The sequence below is a fragment of the Symphalangus syndactylus genome, chromosome 20 (assembly GCF_028878055.3).
Source record: "Symphalangus syndactylus isolate Jambi chromosome 20, NHGRI_mSymSyn1-v2.1_pri, whole genome shotgun sequence".
Lineage (NCBI taxonomy): Eukaryota > Metazoa > Chordata > Mammalia > Primates > Hylobatidae > Symphalangus > Symphalangus syndactylus.
This window is the reverse complement of record NC_072442.2, coordinates 65,201,398-65,220,284: the sequence shown is the minus strand read 5'-3', so window position 1 is coordinate 65,220,284 and position 18,887 is coordinate 65,201,398. Positions and strand designations below refer to the sequence as shown.

The 18,887-nt window shown below is 59.1% G+C and overlaps 2 protein-coding genes and 1 pseudogene across 3 annotated transcripts; all 3 read left to right on the top strand.

Annotated features, from left to right (window-relative positions):
• LOC134735283 (pre-mRNA-processing-splicing factor 8-like) overlaps positions 1-2,348 on the top strand; it is a 35,240-nt pseudogene extending 32,892 nt beyond the window's left edge.
• Positions 2,349-2,691: 343 nt separating this feature from the next.
• LOC129469506 (rab-interacting lysosomal protein-like) lies at positions 2,692-6,807 on the top strand. Of its 2 annotated transcripts, XM_063629748.1 has the most exons (8): positions 2,692-3,394; positions 3,466-3,559; positions 3,662-3,768; positions 3,908-4,153; positions 4,457-4,602; positions 4,995-5,117; positions 5,964-6,047; positions 6,340-6,479. In XM_063629748.1, the coding sequence occupies exons 1-7, from the start codon at positions 3,167-3,169 to the stop codon at positions 6,040-6,042; spliced, it is 1,023 nt and encodes a 340-aa protein (XP_063485818.1). In that variant the 5' UTR covers positions 2,692-3,166; the 3' UTR covers positions 6,043-6,047; positions 6,340-6,479. The 2 variants fall into 2 exon arrangements, with proteins under 2 accessions (XP_063485818.1, XP_055112157.1); XM_055256182.2 differs by lacking the exon at positions 5,964-6,047 and having other exon boundaries at positions 2,693-3,394; positions 6,340-6,807.
• Positions 6,808-7,901: 1,094 nt separating this feature from the next.
• On the top strand, positions 7,902-18,841 carry LOC129469495 (scavenger receptor class F member 1-like). Its single transcript, XM_055256158.2, has 9 exons — positions 7,902-8,085; positions 8,951-9,476; positions 11,761-11,979; positions 12,384-12,512; positions 12,683-12,786; positions 13,519-13,639; positions 15,326-15,447; positions 15,532-15,678; positions 17,089-18,841. Exons 1-9 carry the CDS (start codon positions 7,902-7,904, stop codon positions 17,946-17,948), a joined length of 2,412 nt encoding a protein of 803 aa, XP_055112133.2. The 3' UTR covers positions 17,949-18,841.
• The last annotated feature ends 46 nt before the right edge of the window (positions 18,842-18,887 follow it).

Below are 18,887 nucleotides of genomic sequence, written 5' to 3'. Positions count from 1 at the left end.
CAGAGCAAGACCCCGTCTGAAAAAACAAAACAAAACAAAAAAAACGTGGCTGTAGTCCCAGCTACTCAGGAGGCTGAGGTTGCTTGAACACAAGCAGTAAGCTTTGATGACCCCACTGCACTCCAGGCTGGGCACAGTGGCTCATGACTGTAATCCCAGCACTGTTGGGAGGCCGAGGTGGGCCCATCTTTTGAGCCCAGGAGTTCAAGACCAGCCTGGGCAACATGACGAAATGGTGTCTCTACAAAAGAAAAAAAAAACTAGCCAGGCATGGTGGCGCACACCTGTAATCTCAGCTCCTCAGGAGGCTGAGGTGGGAGGATCACCTGATCCTGGAGGGTGGTGAGTGTAGTGAGGTGAGATCATGTCACTGCCTGCTAGCCTGGGTGACAGAGTGATACCCTGCTTCAAAAAAGAGAAAAGATGCATAACTTTACTAGTGTATCAGGGATAGTCATAGTTTATGAAACATCATTTTGGGCCAAGGGGGGTGGATCACTTGAGATCAGGAGTTTAAGACCAGCGTGGCCAACATGGCGAAACCCCGTCTCTATTAAATATATGAAAACTAGCGGGGCGTGGTGGCATGTGCCTGTAGTCCCAGCTACTCAGGAAGCTGAGGCAGGAGAATTGCTTGAACCCAGGAGGCGGAGGTTGCAGTGAGCTGAGATCACACCACTGCACTACAGCCTTGCCGACAGAGTGAGACTCCATCTCAGACGCACTATTTAGTGGCTGTCAGGTTGGCAAATTTGAAAAGATTGTTAATATCCTGTGTGGGTGAGTTTATAGTAAACAGATCCTCTTACTTTGTTGGTGATAATGTAAAATTTAAAATAGCACCAAGTGCTGGTTTTCCAGATGTTTTCAGCTTGTGAAAATACATTGAGCTTTATGTATGCTCATTTGCTTATGAATACTATACTTAATAATCAGCTGGGGAGCTTGTGAGTAGCGCAGATTCCTGAACCCCACTCAGGAGATTCTGACGTGGTAAGTCCGAGATGAGGTCCATGTTTAACATTTTGAACAAGCACCCCAGCTGATTCTGATACAGGGAGTTCTGATCACGTTTTAAGAAACTCTGTCCGTGTTCTTGGGAGAAAGAAGGAAACAGAGGGCCGGCAGCTCCAACTCTGAGCTGGTACTAAGAAGAGTTTTGGTTCCTGACCCCTTTGTCTCCAGATTGCAGGATACCTATATGGGGTGAGCCCACCAGATAACCCCCAGGTGAAGGAGATCCGCTGCATCGTGATGGTGCCGCAGTGGGGCACTCACCAGACCGTGCACCTGCCTGGCCAGCTGCCCCAGCATGAGTACCTCAAGGTAATGGGGAGTGATGGAGCCTGGGAGTGTGGAAAAGCCGGTGTGATTCCTGTCTGTGGGTGGGATTCAGCTCTGTACTCCTCTTTACCTATAGGAGATGGAACCCTTAGGTTGGATCCACACTCAGCCCAATGAGTCCCCGCAGTTATCACCCCAGGATGTCACCACCCACGCCAAGATCATGGCTGACAACCCATCTTGGGATGGCGAGAAGACCATTATCATCACATGCAGGTGGGCCTGGGCTCCTTGGGAGGAAGTATGGAGGGGCAGGGATTGCAGGCCAGGGCCCAGAACAGTGGCCCGAGCTGTTACTCTGGTCCCCGTCCCTCCCCCAGCTTCACACCAGGCTCCTGTACGCTGACGGCCTACAAGCTGACCCCCAGTGGCTACGAGTGGGGCCGCCAGAACACAGACAAGGGCAACAACCCCAAGGGCTACCTGCCTTCGCACTACGAGAGGGTGCAGATGCTGCCGTCCGACCGCTTCCTGGGCTTCTTCATGGTCCCCGCCCAGTCCTCATGGAACTACAACTTTATGGGTAGGTGGGAGGAGCCTGGGGATGTGGGGGTAGAAGTAGGGATAAGGTGAGGCCATTGCCCTTTGCACTTGGGGCCTGGCTGGCTTGGAGGTGGCACAGGCCGCATGAGGCAGGAGCCCTGTTAACACTGGCTGTTTCCTTCTCCCCGAAGGTGTTCGGCATGACCCCAACATGAAATATGAGCTGCAGCTGGCGAACCCCAAAGAGTTCTACCACGAGGTGCACAGGCCTTCCCACTTCCTCAACTTCGCTCTCCTGCAGGAGGGGGAGGTTTACTCTGCGGACCGGGAGGACCTGTATGCCTAGTGCCTGTTTCCTGCCTCCTGCTTCAGCCTCCCGAGGCCGCAGCCTCAGCCCCTCCAGACAGGCCACTGACATTCAGCAGTTTGGCCTCTTTCCCTCTGTCTGTGCTTGTGGTGTTGACCTCCTGAAGGCTTGTCATCCTGAATAAAATATTGTAATAAATTTTGTATAAACAGGAGTTCAGGGGCAGGTTTGTTTTTTTTTCCCCCGAACTCAAATTCTGGATTTAGGTCTAACAGGAGGCTGGACTGGAGCGGTTCACAGCAAGGTGCTGGGCTCAGCTGTGAAGGAGGAGTGTGAGGCCCCTTCCTGTTCAGGGCTTCGGGGGAGATAGTCCCAGAACTCAGTGGAGACCTGAGGCGGGGCTGGGCTTTCACACTCCGCTGCCTTGACCACATTTGCTGCTTTCTCTACGAAACTACTTGGAAGCCCTCGCCTCCTTTCCACAGTTGTGGGAGCAGTTGCCCTTTCCCGGGTCTAGGAACTCCGGCTTGTGCTGAGCGGCTGTGGTGTCACGCCCAGCCCTTTAAGCTTTCTGTCTCAGTCCTGGACAGGAAAACAAGAACACAGGCAGGCAGTTTGTGTACAGCCGGGCGGAGGCCAGAGACCGGCCGCCTACCTGTCACCTCTCGCCTGGAGCGGGCCACTGCCAAGTTGGCCCCATGACTCCAAACGGGCGGAGCCTGGATTGGGCCTGTGGGGAGGGCGCCACCAAAGTGGCCACTGGCAGCCCTGAGCCTCAGCTCTTAGACGCCTGGCTGGAAGTTGGCTGTCCTGTTTCCTGTGACCTTGGGAGTAGAAAGGACAGGGCCCAGGGGGCCTAGGGCACTATCTCCCTTCCCCACGCCTTCTCCCTTCCTCGTTCCTCCCCACCCTTCTCGCTTCTACCCCGCCCACACCGCCCTAAACGGCTTCCTGGGGCGGAACTGTTTGGCTTTTCCCCGTCCTAGTTGGGGGTGGGGGGCGGGGGGTCGCAGCCCTAAGTCTCTGGGAGACATGGAGCCCAGGAGGGCGGCGCCTGGGGCGCCTGGCTGGGGGTCTCGGGAGGCCGCGGGGTCGGGAACGGCCGCGGAGCTTGTGTACCATCTAGCTGGGGCCCTGGGCACTGAGCTGCAGGATCTGGCGCGCCGTTTTGGACCGGAGGCGGCGGCCGGGCTGGTGCCGCTAGTGGTGCCAGCGCTGGAGCTCTTGGAACAGGCTGCCGTGGGGCCCGCCCCGGACTCGGTGAGTCACGGCCCTCCCCTTGCCACCCACGGGGCCGACAGGGCCGAAGCCTGAGATTCGGGTCTCCCCAGCTGCAGGTGTCGGCGCAGCAAGCGGAGCAGGAGCTGCGGCGGCTGCGGGAGGAGAACGAGCGCCTCCGCAGGGAGCTGCGCGCGGGGCCACAGGGTAAGCGCAGCCCCGGCCAGGGCAGGGCGGGTGGCGACCGGCTCGGGTCCTCCCCTCCCTCCCGCGGGCCGCGCGCCGCCGCTAAGAACGCCCCTTCCTCAGAGGAGCGCGCGCTGCTGCGGCAGCTCAAGGAGGTCACGGACCGACAGCGTGACGAACTCCGGGCGCACAACTGCGACCTGCGGCAGCGCGGCCAGGAGACCGAGGCGGTGGGGGCGGGGCGCGGGCGGGGCGGGGCGCGGGCGGGGCGGGGCTCCGGGGGCGGGGCGGAGAGAGGCAGGCGCGGGGCGGGGCGGGCTCCAGAGGCCCTCGGTGCCCCGCCCACCCCACCCTTTGCTCCGCTCCCAGTTGCAGGAGCAGCTGCAGCGCCTCCTGCTGGTGAACGCTGAGCTGCGGCACAAGCTGGCGGCAGTGCAGACCCAGCTGCGCGCCGCGCAGGACCGCGAGAGGGAGCTCCAGCAGCCTGGCGAAGCTGCGACTCCGCAGGCTAAAGAGCGAGCGCGGGGGCAGGCCGGGCGGCCCAGGCACCAGTACGGACAGGAGCCCGAATGGGCGACCACCGGCGCAGGCGCCCCGGGGAACCCTGAGGACCCGGTGAGTGCCGTATGAAGGCAAGGACCCAGCCCAGGACTCAGCGTCCAGCGCTCGGTGGGCGCTCGGGCAAGGTTTGCATGCTGCACAGCAGGTGGGCCAGGAAGCGGGGAGGTGGCAGACAGATATGCGCCCCCGGCCGGCCTCGGCCCCCACTCTCAGCTGGAGCACTGCTCTGTTATCTGTTGGGGCACCCTTGCCCCCCAAGTCTCCCGGCCCGTCACTTCCTCTAGCATTCCCATGATGGCCCTGGGGCGGGGGAGCGCCAGCCGAGGCGACCCTCTGACCATGCCTGTCCTTCCAAAGGCAGAGGCTGCACAGCAGCTGGGGTGCCCCTCGGAGGCAGGGCAGTGCCGCTTCAGTCGGGAGGAGTTTGAGCAGATCCTTCAGGAGAGGAATGAACTCAAAGCCAAAGTGTTCCTGCTCAAGGAGGAGCTGGCCTACTTCCAGCGGTGAGGACGCTGGGAAGCCGGGGGGCCTCCGATCACCCCACATCATTCTCCAGTCATTGACCCGTCCAAAGTGACATGTGCAAGGCCTGCCTTGGGAACTGGGAGGACATGAATTGCACAGCCCTTGCCCTCCTGCAACGTCATCCAGACAGGGGAGAGGGACAGTGCAAAGGGTCGCAGCTGCAGCAGCCAGGGCAGCTCTCCTAGGAGGGGGCCACGGGGCCACCTAAGCTAAGGTCTGAGGGTGTCAGCAAGGCAGAGCGCTTCAGGTGTTCAGGGAAGAGCTGCGTGCACAGGTACCAGGAGTGATGCCTGCGGCTGGCATCTCCACTGCTGGCATCCCCATGGCTGGCATCACCGGGGCTTTCTCCCTCCCTGCCCCTCTTTTGTAGGGAGCTGCTCACAGACCACCGGGTCCCCGGCCTTCTGCTTGAGGCCATGAAGGTGGCTGTCCGGAAGCAGCGGAAGAAGATCAAGGCCAAGATGTTAGGGACACCAGAGGAAGCAGAGAGCAGGTAGGTCCCTGCCTGCATTCCCACTGAGCCAGGCCTCCCTCCCTCATTCTGCTGAGCCTGATGACCCAGCCTGGTCACCCTCTGAGCCCACTGTCTCAGACTGAGGCTGTCACCCCAACCTGGTCACCCCTTGAGCCTCCCTAGCCTGGCCGCTTCTAGGGCCTGCTGACCTGGTCTGGCTGTGTCCCGTGTCCGCTGTCCAGCCTGCGCCCTTCTCCCTGGATCTCACCACTCCCCTTGCCTTGCCTGCCGTCCATTCTGCCTGACGACGCTGCCTCTCCACATTCATTCTTCAAGTTCCTGTCTTGGCTGGGTCTGTTTATTCTCACCGGGGTGAAACTGTAGCCGCGGCTGTGTCAGGGCCTGCTGTGTGTCAAGCTATAAAATAAAGCCTTGGCAGGGCGCGGTGGCTCACGCTTGTAATCCCAGCACTTTGAGAGGCTGAGGTGGGGGGATCACCTGAGGTCAGGAGTTCGAGACCAGCCTGGCCAACATGGTGAAACCCTGTCTCTACTAAAAATACAAAAATTAGCCAGGCGTGGGGACAGGCGCCTGTAATCCCAGCTACTCAGGAGGCTGCGGCAGGAGAATCGGTTGAACCTGGGAGGCGGAGGTTGCAGTGAGCTGAGGTCGCGCCACTGCACTCCATCCTGGGCCACAGAGCGAGACCCTGTCTCAAAGAAAAAAAAAATTAAAAATTAAAGCCTCGACATCCTGCATCTCCTCAGGGTTGCCTTCTCACCAACCCCAGGGTCCCTGCAGTCCCTCCATCCCCCCTGCTGGATTCCTGTTGTCCCTCGGGGCCTTGATCAATGGCCCTCACTTCTCCTCTCTCCTCTGTCTCAGTGACGATGAGGATGGCTCGTGGCTTCTGCTCTCCGATGATAAGGGAGATCCTCCCCCACCCCCGGAGTCCAAAATATAGAGTTTGTATGTTGGGGGAAGGGGAAGGGGAAGGGCAAGAGTGTGGGGAGGGAGGAAGGGCCCTGGCTGGTCCTTCTCAGGATCCCCTTTCCCGCTTCTCTGCCTGTCACCCTGCTGTGCTTGGCTCTAAGCACACCCTCCCCTCCTGCTTCTCTGGCCCTGGCCCCCATCACCTTCACACTCCCTCAGGCTGCCCTTTCTTCCCCCTCTCCCCTTTTCTCACCAGCCCCTGCCCTCACCCATATCCTTGACCTCTCTGGCTTCCTGGCTCAAAGTGCCTCTGGCTGTCTCTCTCCAGCTTTGGTCTATGGTATCGGGGTAAAGCCGAATCCTCTGAGGATGAGACCAGCAGCCCTGCACCCAGCAAGCTAGGGGGAGAAGAGGAGGCCCAACCACAGTCGCCAGCTCCTGATCCGCCCTGTTCTGCCCTCCACGAACACCTTTGTCTGGGGGCCTCAGCCGCCCCAGAGGCCTGACTTAGGGGTCTGGCTGTGGAAGGATGCGTGGTCTCAAATGAGGACAGGGCTCCCGCCTTCGCAGCCCTCGCCAGGGGTCTGCCCCAATCCTGGCCTGCACCAGGGCAGGACGGGGGCTCAGCCTGCCTCCCACTCTACGTCTGTACCGAGCCTCTGGGGCCAGATACAAGAGTGCCTCTCTGCGTCTCAGTTTCCCCATCCGTGAAATGAGAGCTGACTGCCTAGCTCCCAGGGCTTTGTGCAGACGGCCTGAGCTCATGTAATAAAGAACTGCCCGTAATACACAGAAACTGTTCTTCGCCTGTCTGTCCACGTCTGTGCCGCCTCCCAACCCTGCCAGGAGCAGAGGCTGGCTGAGGGGTCCTCGTGGGTCTCCTTGCTCCGTCACTGGGTGGGGTGGCTTCTTGGAGCTCAGGCCTTGCTTTGGGAGTGTGGCTTGATGGAAAGCCGTGGCTCCCACCCTCACTCCACCCCCTTCCCTGGCCCCGGCACCCAGGGACCTGCAACTTCATTCTTCTGGCCCTTCCAGGCCCAGGCCAGTCAGCCCTGCCATTGCCTTCCTTTCCCTTTCTTTTTTTGAGTGTCAGTCTTTCCAGCCACCCCCTCCCTCTCAGGGAGGTGCCTCATGGCAGCCCGCCCCTCCGGCCTGGTTTCCTCAGGAAAAGCCCTGAGAGGAAGCAGGGAGGGGGCTGGGAGCTGTGGGGGCCAGATGAACCTGAGCCCTCCCACCGAGCTGGCCGCTATGGGGCTGGGGCTGCTGCTCCCGCTGCTGCTGCTCTGGACTCAGGGGACTCAGGGGTCAGAGCTGGACCCCAATGGGCAGCACGTCTGTGTGGCCAGCAGGTGGGTCTCGTGGGAGTCTGATGCTGGTGGTTGAACCGGTGTTGAGGTCGTTAGGGGAAGGAGGAGACTAGGAAGGGGGCTTAGGCTGAAAGGAAGGGGCTGCTGATGGCGGTCTGGCAGGTAGTGGCTAGCCAGGGCGGATGGTGGAAGGGTCAGGGAAGGAGAGGGGAGGGGCTGGGGACCCTAGCTATAAAGATCCGCTAGGCCTCTCCAGGGGACTAAGGCAGCCTCCCCCACTTCAGCCAGAGACAGTGATCCACCTCGCTCGGGGCCAGGCTGCACCCCGCGCCATGTCCGGCTGACCCCTTTTTGCCCCACAGCCCCTCTGCTGAGCTGCAGTGCTGCGCAGGCTGGAGGCAGAAGGATCAAGAATGAACCGTCCGTGAGTAGCCAGGACAGACCCTCAGCCAAGGAGAAGGGAGGCCGTAGCCCAGTGACAACCCTTCCTTCCTACCCCCCGGAGCCTGCCCCTCCTGATACCAGGAGCCAGGGTTTCTCCTGTGACGTCCCCCAGGCCTGAAGGGGCACCTCTTGAGGAGGCATGGCCCCTGGAGCCCGTGAGAGGGCAGGGGTGTCCCCTGGTTCTGCTCCCGTCTTTCCAACCTGGGTGGGGTGTCTTTCAGCCATCTGTGAGGGGCCGGACGCCTGCCAGAAAGACGAGGTGTGTGTGAAGCCGGGCCTCTGTCGATGCAAGCCTGGATTCTTTGGGGCCCGCTGCAGCTCCCGTGAGTCTTAAGGGCCAGATGAAGTTGCTGGGCAGAGCTGGGTAGGGGGGCAGTGGTGTGGGGGCAGGCAAGGCAGGTAGCCATGCAGCCTCAGAACAGCAGGGCCAGAATCCCTCCCAGCTTCACTGAGGAATTGCAGTCCAGAGACAGGAAGTGACACACACTCCCGAGAGATGGCCTGAGTCACCGGGTTTTTACCCACGTCCACAAAGCGCTGCCTACCTGAGCATCTTCCTCTTCCACTTCTCAGAAAACCTGTGATTCCCCTTCATTGCAAAATGAGTGTATTACTTGTCTTTCCCACATATGCCTTATACATGGGCGACAGATGGAAGGGGGCCCCTGGCCGGGCTCTCTGCCCTCTCTGGCAGAAAGAGAGGGAAGGGAAAGGGGTTGGGAAGCAGGAGAGCCAGAGGGTGGGCACCAGGAATCAAGGAATCACTAGGGGAAAGGTGGCTTCTCCTGACACCCTGGCGGGCAGTATCCAGGCCTGAGATCGGGAGGAAGCCAGCTCTCCTCCAGCCCAGCGGAGATCCATCTGGGCGGAGAGGAGCAAGCGTGGAGGAAGGCCCACCAACCTCGGTGCCACACTCTGGGCAAGTCCCCCGCCCACTCAGGATCTCTGAGTGTGTTCTGGAACGTGAAGTGGCAGGCTGAGCCTCCCACTAATGGCTAAGGGTTTTCTGTAGGTCAGAGCGGACAGGAAGTGAGTGTTGCCCAGGACAGGCTGCCGGATGTTCCGAGGGTCTGTCCCCGGCTCTTGGAGGGTGGGCCCAGCGCCCCTTTTCCTTGCGGAAGGGGATGCAGGGTAAGGGTTTGCCCGCGGCCCTGAGCCCGCTGACCCCTCCCGTCCCCACCCCCGCAGGCTGCCCGGGCCAGTACTGGGGCCCCGACTGCCGTGAGAGCTGCCCCTGCCACCCGCACGGCCAGTGCGAGCCAGCCACGGGCGCTTGCCAGTGCCAGGCCGACCGCTGGGGCGCCCGCTGCGAGTTCCCGTGCGCCTGCGGCCCCCACGGGCGCTGCGACCCCGCGACCGGCGTGTGCCACTGCGAACCGGGCTGGTGGTCGTCCACGTGCCGCCGCCCGTGCCAGTGCAACCCCGCGGCGGCGCGCTGCGAGCAGGCCACGGGCGCCTGCGTGTGCAAGCCGGGCTGGTGGGGGCGCCGCTGCAGCTTCCGCTGCGCCTGCCACGGCTCCCCGTGCGAGCAGGACTCGGGCCGCTGCGCCTGCCGGCCGGGCTGGTGGGGTCCCGAATGCCGGCAGCAGTGCGAGTGTGTGCGGGGCCGCTGCAGTGCCGCCTCCGGCGAGTGCACCTGCCCGCCCGGCTTCCGCGGAGCGCGCTGCGAGCTGCCCTGCCCGGCAGGCAGCCACGGGGTGCAGTGCGCACACAGGTGAGCGGGCGGGGCGGGGGCGGACACAAGTGAGCAGGCGGGGCGCGGCGGACACCGGTGGGCGGGGCGGGGCGGGGGCGGGGTGGAAACTGGTGAGCGGGCAGGGTGGGGGCGGGGCGGGCACAGATGGGCGGTCGCGGGAGGGGGCTGAGGTGGACACAGGTTAGCGGGGCTGGGACACAGGCAGCGGGCTGCACTCACAATAAGAAATTTCATCCCTGGCTCGGCGCGGTGGCTCACGCCTGTCATCCCAGCACTTTGGGAGGCTGAGGCGGGCGGATCACCTGAGGTCAGACAGGTGAGCGGGCAGGGTGGAGCGGAGACAGGTGGCCGGGGCGGGGCGCCGGGAGGAGGGGTCAGGGCTTCGCCGTGCTCCTCTCAAAAAACATACAAAGCAGAGGGACGAGAAAGGGGAAAAGACGGCTAGGTGGGGTGGCTCACACCTGTAATCCCAGCACTTTGGGAGGCTGAGGCGGGTGCATCACCTGAGGTCAGGGGTTCGAGACCATCCTGGCCAACATGGTGAAACCTCGTCTTTACTAAAAACACAAAAATTAGCCGGGCCGCTCCTGTAGTCCCAGGTACTCAGGAGGCTGAGGCAGGAGAATCGCTTGAGCCCTGGAGGCGGAGGTTGCAGTGAGCCGAGGTCGCACCACTGCACTCCAGCTTGGGCCACAGAGCGAGACTCCGTCTCAAACAAAACAAAACAAAACAAAAACTTTAAAAACCCTTTGTTGCCCCAGGTCCAGCCCCACCTGCTCGTTTCATCGATTACTGCTGTGCAAAAAATACTAGCACTGCTAGCAAGCCATATGTAGATAATAAGTGGATAGAGTGGCCAAGGGTCCTGGGCAAGGTCTCTTTAGGGCTCAGTGGCTTTCAAACTTTGACCGGCTGCACTCACAATAAGAAATTTCATCCCTGGCTGGGCGCGGTGGCTCACGCCTGTCATCCCAGCACTTTGGGAGGCTGAGGCGGGCGGATCACCTGAGGTCAGGAGTTCAAGACGAGCCTGACCAACATGGTGAAACCCCGTCTCTACTAAAAATACAAAAATTAGCCGGGCGTGGTGGTGGGCGCCTGTAATCCCAACTACTTGGGAGGCTGAGGCAGGAGAATCACTTGAACCCGGGAGGCGGAGGTTGCAGTGAGCCAAGATGGCGCCATTGCACTCCATCCAGCCTGGGCAACACAGCGAGACTCCGTCTCAAAGAAAATAATAATAAAATAAAATAAAAAATAAAAATGCTGGTCAGGACCAGCTAAATGGCTTTTATAAACTGCCCTTCTTCTCCCCACTAATGGATCTAACCCAAGTATATGATCCCAGCTAGTGAAGCATCTGAGGGAGAACCTTCAGGTAACTGTTAGGCATCAATGGGAAATTAAGATATGGCACATGTGAAATTATATTGGTAACAACAGTGGTCTCCAACCTTTTGGCACCAGGGACTGGTTTCGTGGCAGACAATTTTTCTGTTATTACACTGTAATCTATAATGAAATAATTATATGACTCACCATAATACAGAATCAGTGGGAGCCCTGAGCTTGTTCTCCCGCAGCTCAATGGTGCCATCTAGGGGTGGTGGGAGACAGTGACAGATCATCAGGCATTAGAGCCTCATAAAGAGCGTGGAACCTGGACCCTCCCGTGCGCAGTTCACAATAGGACTGGCGCTCCTGTGAGAATCTAAGGCCGCCGCTGATCTGGCTGGCAGTAGAGCTCAGGCAGTCAGGCTCCCCCGCTGCTCATCTCTATGCTGCCACCCAGTTCCTAACATGCCACAGACTAGTACCAGTCCATGGCCCAGGGTTTGAGGACCCCTGGGTGAAAACACTTTACATTTTTTGTATTTTGTATGATGGGGCAGAAGACACTACTGAGTCCCATTCACGCCAGACCTGGGGGCGGCTCAGTGTGGAAGAAGGAAAAGTGAAAAGAGCAGGAGGGAAGACCTGGCAGACCTGGCAAACGGGACTCAGAGCTTGGTGGTGACTTGCCTGCCTTGGCTGGGCTGCTGGCTGCTGATGACCCTGGGACCCAGGGAAAGATGGTCACAGAGCAGATGCTTCGAAGGAAAGGGGTGGGGTCCTGTAAGAGCTCTCATTTGTCTTCATTGTACAACGTGGGGAAACTGAGGTGCAAACCTGCCTGAGTGACCCAGGTGGGACCCAAACACTCTCCAGGGCCCCCGAAGGCCTGCGTGGAGTACAGGGATTGGAGGAGTGGGTGCTCCATCCATCCACCCCCACTGCTCCCACGAAGCCCTTCTCTTCCCAGCTGTGGCCACTGCAAACACAATGAGCCATGCTCCCCAGACACGGGCAGCTGTGAGTCCTGCGAGCCGGGCTGGAATGGGACCCAGTGCCAGCAGCCCTGCCTGCCTGGCACCTTTGGCGAGAGCTGCGAACAGCAGTGCCTTCACTGCCAACATGGGGAGGCCTGTGAGCCAGATACTGGCCACTGTCAGCGCTGTGACCCTGGCTGGCTGGGGCCCAGGTGAGGGCACCATTCTGTTCAGGGTGAGGTACACCTCCCCCCAGGACCCTCAGCTCAGCGGCTGTGTCTGAGAGCACCACCCCTCCCCGATACACAGGTTCATGCGGCCCCAGGGGCCTCCCTCCTGTTGAAGACTAGGGGACAGCAATGGGTTCTGGGGGGCCTGGGCAGGACCCCAGCTCCCTCCCCTCTGAGGCTTCCTGCCCTCCTCCCCCTCTGGGGACTTGTCTGTCACCTGCTGGATTCGGCCCCAAGTTCAAGGCCCTATTTGCACCTGAGCTTCACTGCTGAGGAGTGGCCAGTTGGGTCCTTGAGTCCAGGAGCCTGGGGCGGAGGGGTGGGGCCCCACGGTGGGGGCCAGGCCTGCCTTGCTCTCCCCTTCCCCGAGTCTTGCCTCACCCCAGGTGTGAAGACCCCTGCCCCACTGGCACCTTTGGGGAAGACTGTGGCTCTACCTGCCCCACCTGTGTTCAGGGGGCCTGTGATGCTGTGACAGGGGAATGTGTCTGCAGTGCCGGCTACTGGGGGCCCAGGTGAGGACGGGGGTCCCCGGGGGCAGGAGAGTGCCAGGGGCCTAGGTCAGGCCTGTGTGCAGCATTTCCTGAACTTCCCTGGACAGTGCCCAGAAATCTCCCTGCCCGTCTCCTGCCTGCCTCCCCAACTTCACCCAGCCCTCAGCCTGCCTCTCCATGTTACTCCATAGCTGCAACGCCTCCTGCCCAGCCGGCTTCCATGGAAACAACTGCTCAGTTCCTTGTGAATGCCCAGAGGGACTCTGCCACCCTGTCTCTGGGTCCTGCCAGCCAGGTAAGGTGGAAGAAGGCTGCAGGGTGCAGTAGCCAGGGAAAGGTGGGCCCTTCACATGAGCTCCAGGGCAACTTCCTCACCAGGGAGTCTGGGCGCACTTCAGAGACATTCTTTTTTTTTTTTTTTTTCCTTAAGACGAGGTCTTGCCCTGTCACCCAGGCCAGAGTGCAGTGGCATGATCTCAGCTCACTGCAACCTCCGCCTCCCAGGTTCAAGCCATTCTCCCATCTCAGCCTCTTGAGTAGCTGGGATTACAGGCGCACGCCTCCATGCCTGGCTAATTTTTGTATTTCTAGTAGAGACAGGGTTTCACCATGTTGGCCAGGCTGGTCTCGAACTCCTGACCTCAGGTGATCCGCCCACCTCGGCCTCCCAAAGTGCTGGGATTACAGGCATGAGCCACTGTGCCCGGCCCAGAGACATTCTTTATACCTGAGCTCTGTGTGGATGCTCTGGGGTCCCCTGAAGATGTGACAGAGCCCCTGCCCCTGCGAAACCAGGCTAGAGCCATGAAATGGGCAGCGGGGTGGCGGGACACTGACATGGGCTCAGGGGCAAGAACCTGTGAAATGGGCCACAGAACCTGTGGAGGGGACACGCCAGCAGAGGGGCTGCCCGGAGGCAGGGAGAGACCCCCAGGAAGAAGCTTCTGGGTAGCAGGCAACTCAGAGCAAAGACAGGATGTGTAGGAGACAGGAAGGCCTGAGTGTCCCCCGTCTCTGGCTCCCCCAGGCTCTCACCGTCGGGACGCCGCCCTCATCGCGGGCAGCCTTGTGCCTCTGCTGCTGCTCTTCCTGGGCCTCATCTGCTGTGCCTGCTGCTGCTGGGCCACCCGGTCAGACCTCAAGGACAGGTGAACGCCAGCCCATCCCTTCCCCACACAGCTCAGGCCACAGGCTGGGAGCAGGAGGGCATCTGGTTTCCTTGTGGGGTGGGGAGGGCTGACCTTGTCACCCACATGGGTCAGAGGTGATGGGGGTGAGGAGGGCTGGCCTTGTCACCTACATAGGTCAGAGGTGTTGGGGGTGAGGAGGGCTGGCCTTGTCGCCCACGTGGGTCAGAGGTGATGGAGGTAATTGGCAGTGGCCATGGCCTAGAGACACTGGAGACACCGGGTCAGCTGCCTGCCCTCCTCGGAAGCCTTCGATGAGGAAGTTTCTGAGTTGCATGGGCACCAGGCTGGTGAACTGGAGCCTGCAGCGGGAGGCAGAGAGCTGACACCGGCGGGGACCAGAGGAGGAGGGCTGGGACCACGGAAGGAGCAGCCCGGCTCTGGGCCAGGAGGGAAAGAGAACAGGCCTCAGATGGCCCACAAAGGAAAGTGACATCAATGTCTGTGCAGCGGTTTAGCAGAGAATGTAGCTGCCTGAGAGACGGAGAGGGGAGGAAGGGTTGGGCTGGTGGGGCCCGCGCAGGGGGGCTTGTGCAGAGCTTTGTTCCTTTATGAAACCTCTTCACATTCCAGGCTCCTTTGAGACTCAAAACAGCGTGGAGGTTTGGAACAGGGAGTGTGGGGCCGGAAGGATTATGGTCCTCAATTCCCAGAGGACATTGAGGCCCAAGGTGATCTAGTTGGTTATTGACACACAGGAAGCCCCTCTGCACCTTTTTGGACTCTTCGTCTGGTGCTCTCTGACTAGTTCCTGCCCTAGTCCAACAGCACGTCCTCCTCTGTGCTTGGCCCAGGGTGGCAAGAAGCCCCTTGCAGGGACACGAAGACGGGTGCAAGTGCTGTTGGAGGAAGGGTGAAGAGCGGAGCAGTCTCCTCCACATGTGGGGGTAGAGCAGAGTGGGAACAAGGGAAGGCTTTCTGGAGGGGGTGTCATTTGAGACAGGTGGGCCGGGCGCAGTGGCTCACGCCTGTAATCCCAGCACTTTGGGAGGCCGAGGCGAGCGGATCACCTGAGGTCAAGAGTTCAAGACCAGCCTGGCCAACATTGTGAAACCCCATCTCCACTAAAAATACAAAATTAGCTGGGCGCGGTGGTGGGCGCCTGTAATCTCAGCTACTCAGGAGGCTGAGGCAGGAGAATCGCTTGAATCCAGGAGGCAGAGGTTGCAGTGAGCCAAGATTGCAGCATTGCACTCCAGCCTGGGCAATAAGAGCGAGACTCTGTCTCAAAAAATAAAGACACAGAGAGAGAGAGAATGAGAGAGAGACAGGTGAGCTGGGGCTCAGCTAGGATGATAATAACAAACACCTGCCAGGTCCTGCAAAAAGCTCAGATAGATGATAGATGGATAGATAGATAGATAGACAGACAGACAGACAGACAGATAGGATCTGTTTTACAGATGCGGAAACTGAGGCCTAGGGAGGTGACGTCTGAACCAGAGTTGTTACTCAGGGCTGTCTGACTCTAGAGCCACACTTTGTTCTGTGGCAGGCCTGAATCTTCGGCTCAATCATTTAGATTTTATTCTGCAGTCAGTAGAGTGCCACTGAAGTAGAGGTAGTCACCCTGTCACACCCTGCCAAGGTGACCCAGGTCACTGTGGGTCTTATGTACTGACCACTGTCCCTACCCTCCTCCCTCAGGCCAGCGAGAGATGGAGCTACCGTGTCCAGGATGAAGCTGCAGGTCTGGGGGACATTGACCAGCTTGGGCTCCACGCTGCCCTGTGGTTCCCTCAGCTCCCACAAGTTACCCTGGGTGACAGGTCAGTGGGCACTGGGGGTGGGGGCTGGGATTGGACAAGGCTTTGCATCAGGTCCTGCAGGCGCCTGATCTGGAGTCTCTGCAGTCTCACATCACGACCCGGAGGTCCCCTTCAACCACAGCTTCATCGAGCCGCCCTCTGCCGGATGGGCCTCCGATGACTCCTTCTCATCCGATCCTGAGTCTGGAGAGGCAGACGAGGGTCCTGCCTACTGTGTGGCACCCCAAGAAGGTAGCCCCCCAACAGCCCACATAGCCCCTGAGCAGCCCTGCCCACCACGACCCCCTCTTTAGTCCTCCAGCAAACAGTTATTTATTTATTTATTTATTTATTTATTTTTTGAGACTGGGTCTTGCTGTGTCGCCAGGCTGGAGTGCAGTGGTGTGATCTCAGCTCACTGCAACCTCCGCCTCCCGGGTTCAAGCGATTCCCCTGCCTCGGCCTCCCAAATAGCTGGGATTACAGGCGCCCGCCACCATACCCGGCTAATTTTTGTATTTTAGTAGAGACCAGGTTTCACCATGTTAGCCAAGATGGTCTTGATCTCCTGACCTCTGGATCTGCCTGCTTCGGCCTCCCAGAGTGCTGGGATTATAGGCGTGAGCCACCGTGCCCGGCCAGCAAACAGTTACTAAGGGCCCATTCTGTGTTAGTCACTGTTCTTGGCTCCGGGCATGCAAGAGATAACAAGAAGATTCCTATCCTCACCGAGCTTAGAGTCAGATGAGCAGTCATCAGACAATGACAGGACACAGTGATATGTGTTTCCATGGGGGACATACAAGTAGGGGCTCATTCGCTAGCCATGCTGCGGTGACTGGGGTCAGGGAAGATGTGTGTGGTATCCCAGTTGAGTCTAGCAGAATCAGTAGGAGTTAGCCAAGTGAAAGTCAGGGAGAGGAGGGAATGATGTTTCAGGAAGATGGAACAGCATACACAAAGGCCCAGAGGTGAGAGGGATGTGGCTGTGTACCATCAAAAGAGTTTTAGCTTGGTTAGAGTGTGACAGTATTTCAAAGTAGGGAGACGTGGTGAGGAAAGAGTATAGAGACCAGGTGTGGTGACTCACACCTGTGATGCCAGCACTTTGGGAGGCTGACGCGGGAGGATTGCTTGAGGCCAGGGGTTTGATACCAGCCTGGCCAACATAGTGAGACCCCATCTCTACAAAAATTAAAAAAAAAGGCCGGGCGCGGTGGCTCACGCTTGTAATCCCAGCACTTTGGGAGGCCGAGGCGGGCGGATCACGAGGTCAGGAGATCGAGACCACGGTGAAACCCTGTCTCTACTAAAAATACAAAAAAATTAGCCGGGCGTGGTGGCGGGCACCTGTAGTCCCAGCTACTCAGAGAGGCTGAGGCAGGAGAATGGCGGGAACCTGGGAGGCGGAGCTTGCAGTGAGCCGAGATTGCGCCACTGCACTCCAGCCTGGGCGACAGAGCGAGACTCCGTCTCAAAAAAAAAAAAAAAAGAGGGTAGAAGTAACAGCGTCTACGTGAATTGGTCCTTCTGCCACTCTCCTCATCCTTGCCCTCTTCCTTGCCCTATTTTTGAGGCCTCCTGGAAGATGCTGAGCTGTGGGTAGGATGCACTGGGGTGGCCAGTTCAGCTCCAGCCAAGCTCTTCTGTCTCCTCTGCCAGGGATGGTCCCTGTGGCCCAGGCAGAGTCGTCAGAGGCCAGCCTGGCTGGAGGTGCTTTCCCGCCCCCTGAGGACGCCTCCACGCCATTCGCCATCCCACGCACCTCCAGCCTAGCTCGGGCCAAGCGGCCATCGGTCTCCTTTGCTGAAGGTACAAAGTTTGCGCCACAGAGTCGCCGAAGCTCAGGGGAGCTCTCCAGCCCGCTCCGAAAGCCCAAGAGGCTCTCCCGGGGGGCACAATCGGGTCCTGAGGGCCGGGAAGCCGAAGAGTCCACAGGCCCAGAGGAAGCAGAAGCACACGAGTCCTTTCCTGCAGCTGCCAGTCCCGGGGATTCAGCCACTGGCCACCGGCGGCCCCCACTTGGTGGCCGGACAGTGGCTGAGCACGTGGAAGCCATTGAGGGCAGTGTCCAGGAGAGCTCAGGCCCCGTGACCACCATCTACATGCTGGCGGGGACGCCCCAGGGACCCGAAGGCCCTGTCCGCTCTGTCTTCCGCCATTTTGGTAGCTTTCAGAAAGGCCAGGCAGAACCCAAGGTCAAGAGAGCCATCCCTAAGCCTCCACGCCAGGCCCTGAATCGGAAAAAGGGCAGCCCTGGCCTGGCCTCTGGCTCTGTCAGCCAGAGCCCCAACTCAGCCCCAAAAGCTGGGCTTCCTGGGGCCACAGGGCCTGTGGCAGTCAGACCAGAGGAAGCGGCCCAGGGGCTGGGGGCTGGCATGGAGAGTTCAGGGAGAGTCCAGAAGCCAGTCTCTGGGGGTGGCTCCCCAAAACGGGATCCCCAGAAGCAAGCTAAAGAGGAAAGGCAGGAGGAACCTGAGTATGAGAACGTTGTACGCATCTCCAGGCCACCAGAACCCTGAGGACCTTGAATTTGGGGAGTGGGGAGACTGGATGGGACCGAAACTGCCCATGGACTAGACTGTGCTGTGTGCTGGAAAATGATCCCAGGGCCAGGACAGACAAACCAGGGCCTCTGCGCCTCCACAGGGAAAAGGCAAGGCTTCCAGGCCAGTTGGCCCAGGCCCCTGGCGTTGCTCCCGGAGGGGGCCAGGAAGGCCTGGGCAGAGACCCTGCAGGATGGGGTCAGGAAGGGTTGCCTGCAGGGACTTCTCTGCTGTCCTGGACCCTGTGTGCCTCAGAAGGGCTATTCTTTCTTTCATGTGCAAAACATTTTTCTGAAATGGCAAACAACCTACATGTTTGCTGATAAAAGATTGGCTAGACAAATTTTTTTTTTTTTTTTGAGACAGAGTCTTGCTCTGTCACCCGGGCTGGAGTGCAGTGGCACAATCTTGGCTCACTGCAAGCTCCGCCTCCTGGGTTCACGCCCTTCTCCTGCCTCAGCCTCCCGAGTAGCTGGGACTACAGGTGCCCACCACCACGCTCGGCTAATTTTTTTTGTATTTTTAATAGAGACGGGGTTTCACCATGTTAGCCAGGATGGTCTCGATCTCCTGACCTCGTGATCCACCTGCCTCAGCCTCCCAAAGTGCTGGGATGACAGGCGTGAGCTACCGCGCCCGGCCTGTGAACTTTTTAAAAAGGATGTATGTGCATAAAAACAGATTCAAGGGAAAGGCACTAAATGGTATTTTCCTCTGGAAGATGAGATTGTAGGTGATATTTATTTTCTTCTGGAACTTTTGTATAGTTCGCAAATTTTCTACAGTGAACATTCTTTTTTACTTTTGTTACTGGATTGAATTTGATAAAGTATAATAAAAAGCAACGATCTTTGTTAAAAAAATAAAAAGTACTAACATTATAGACATGTATAAAGTAAAACAGAGATTTCCCTT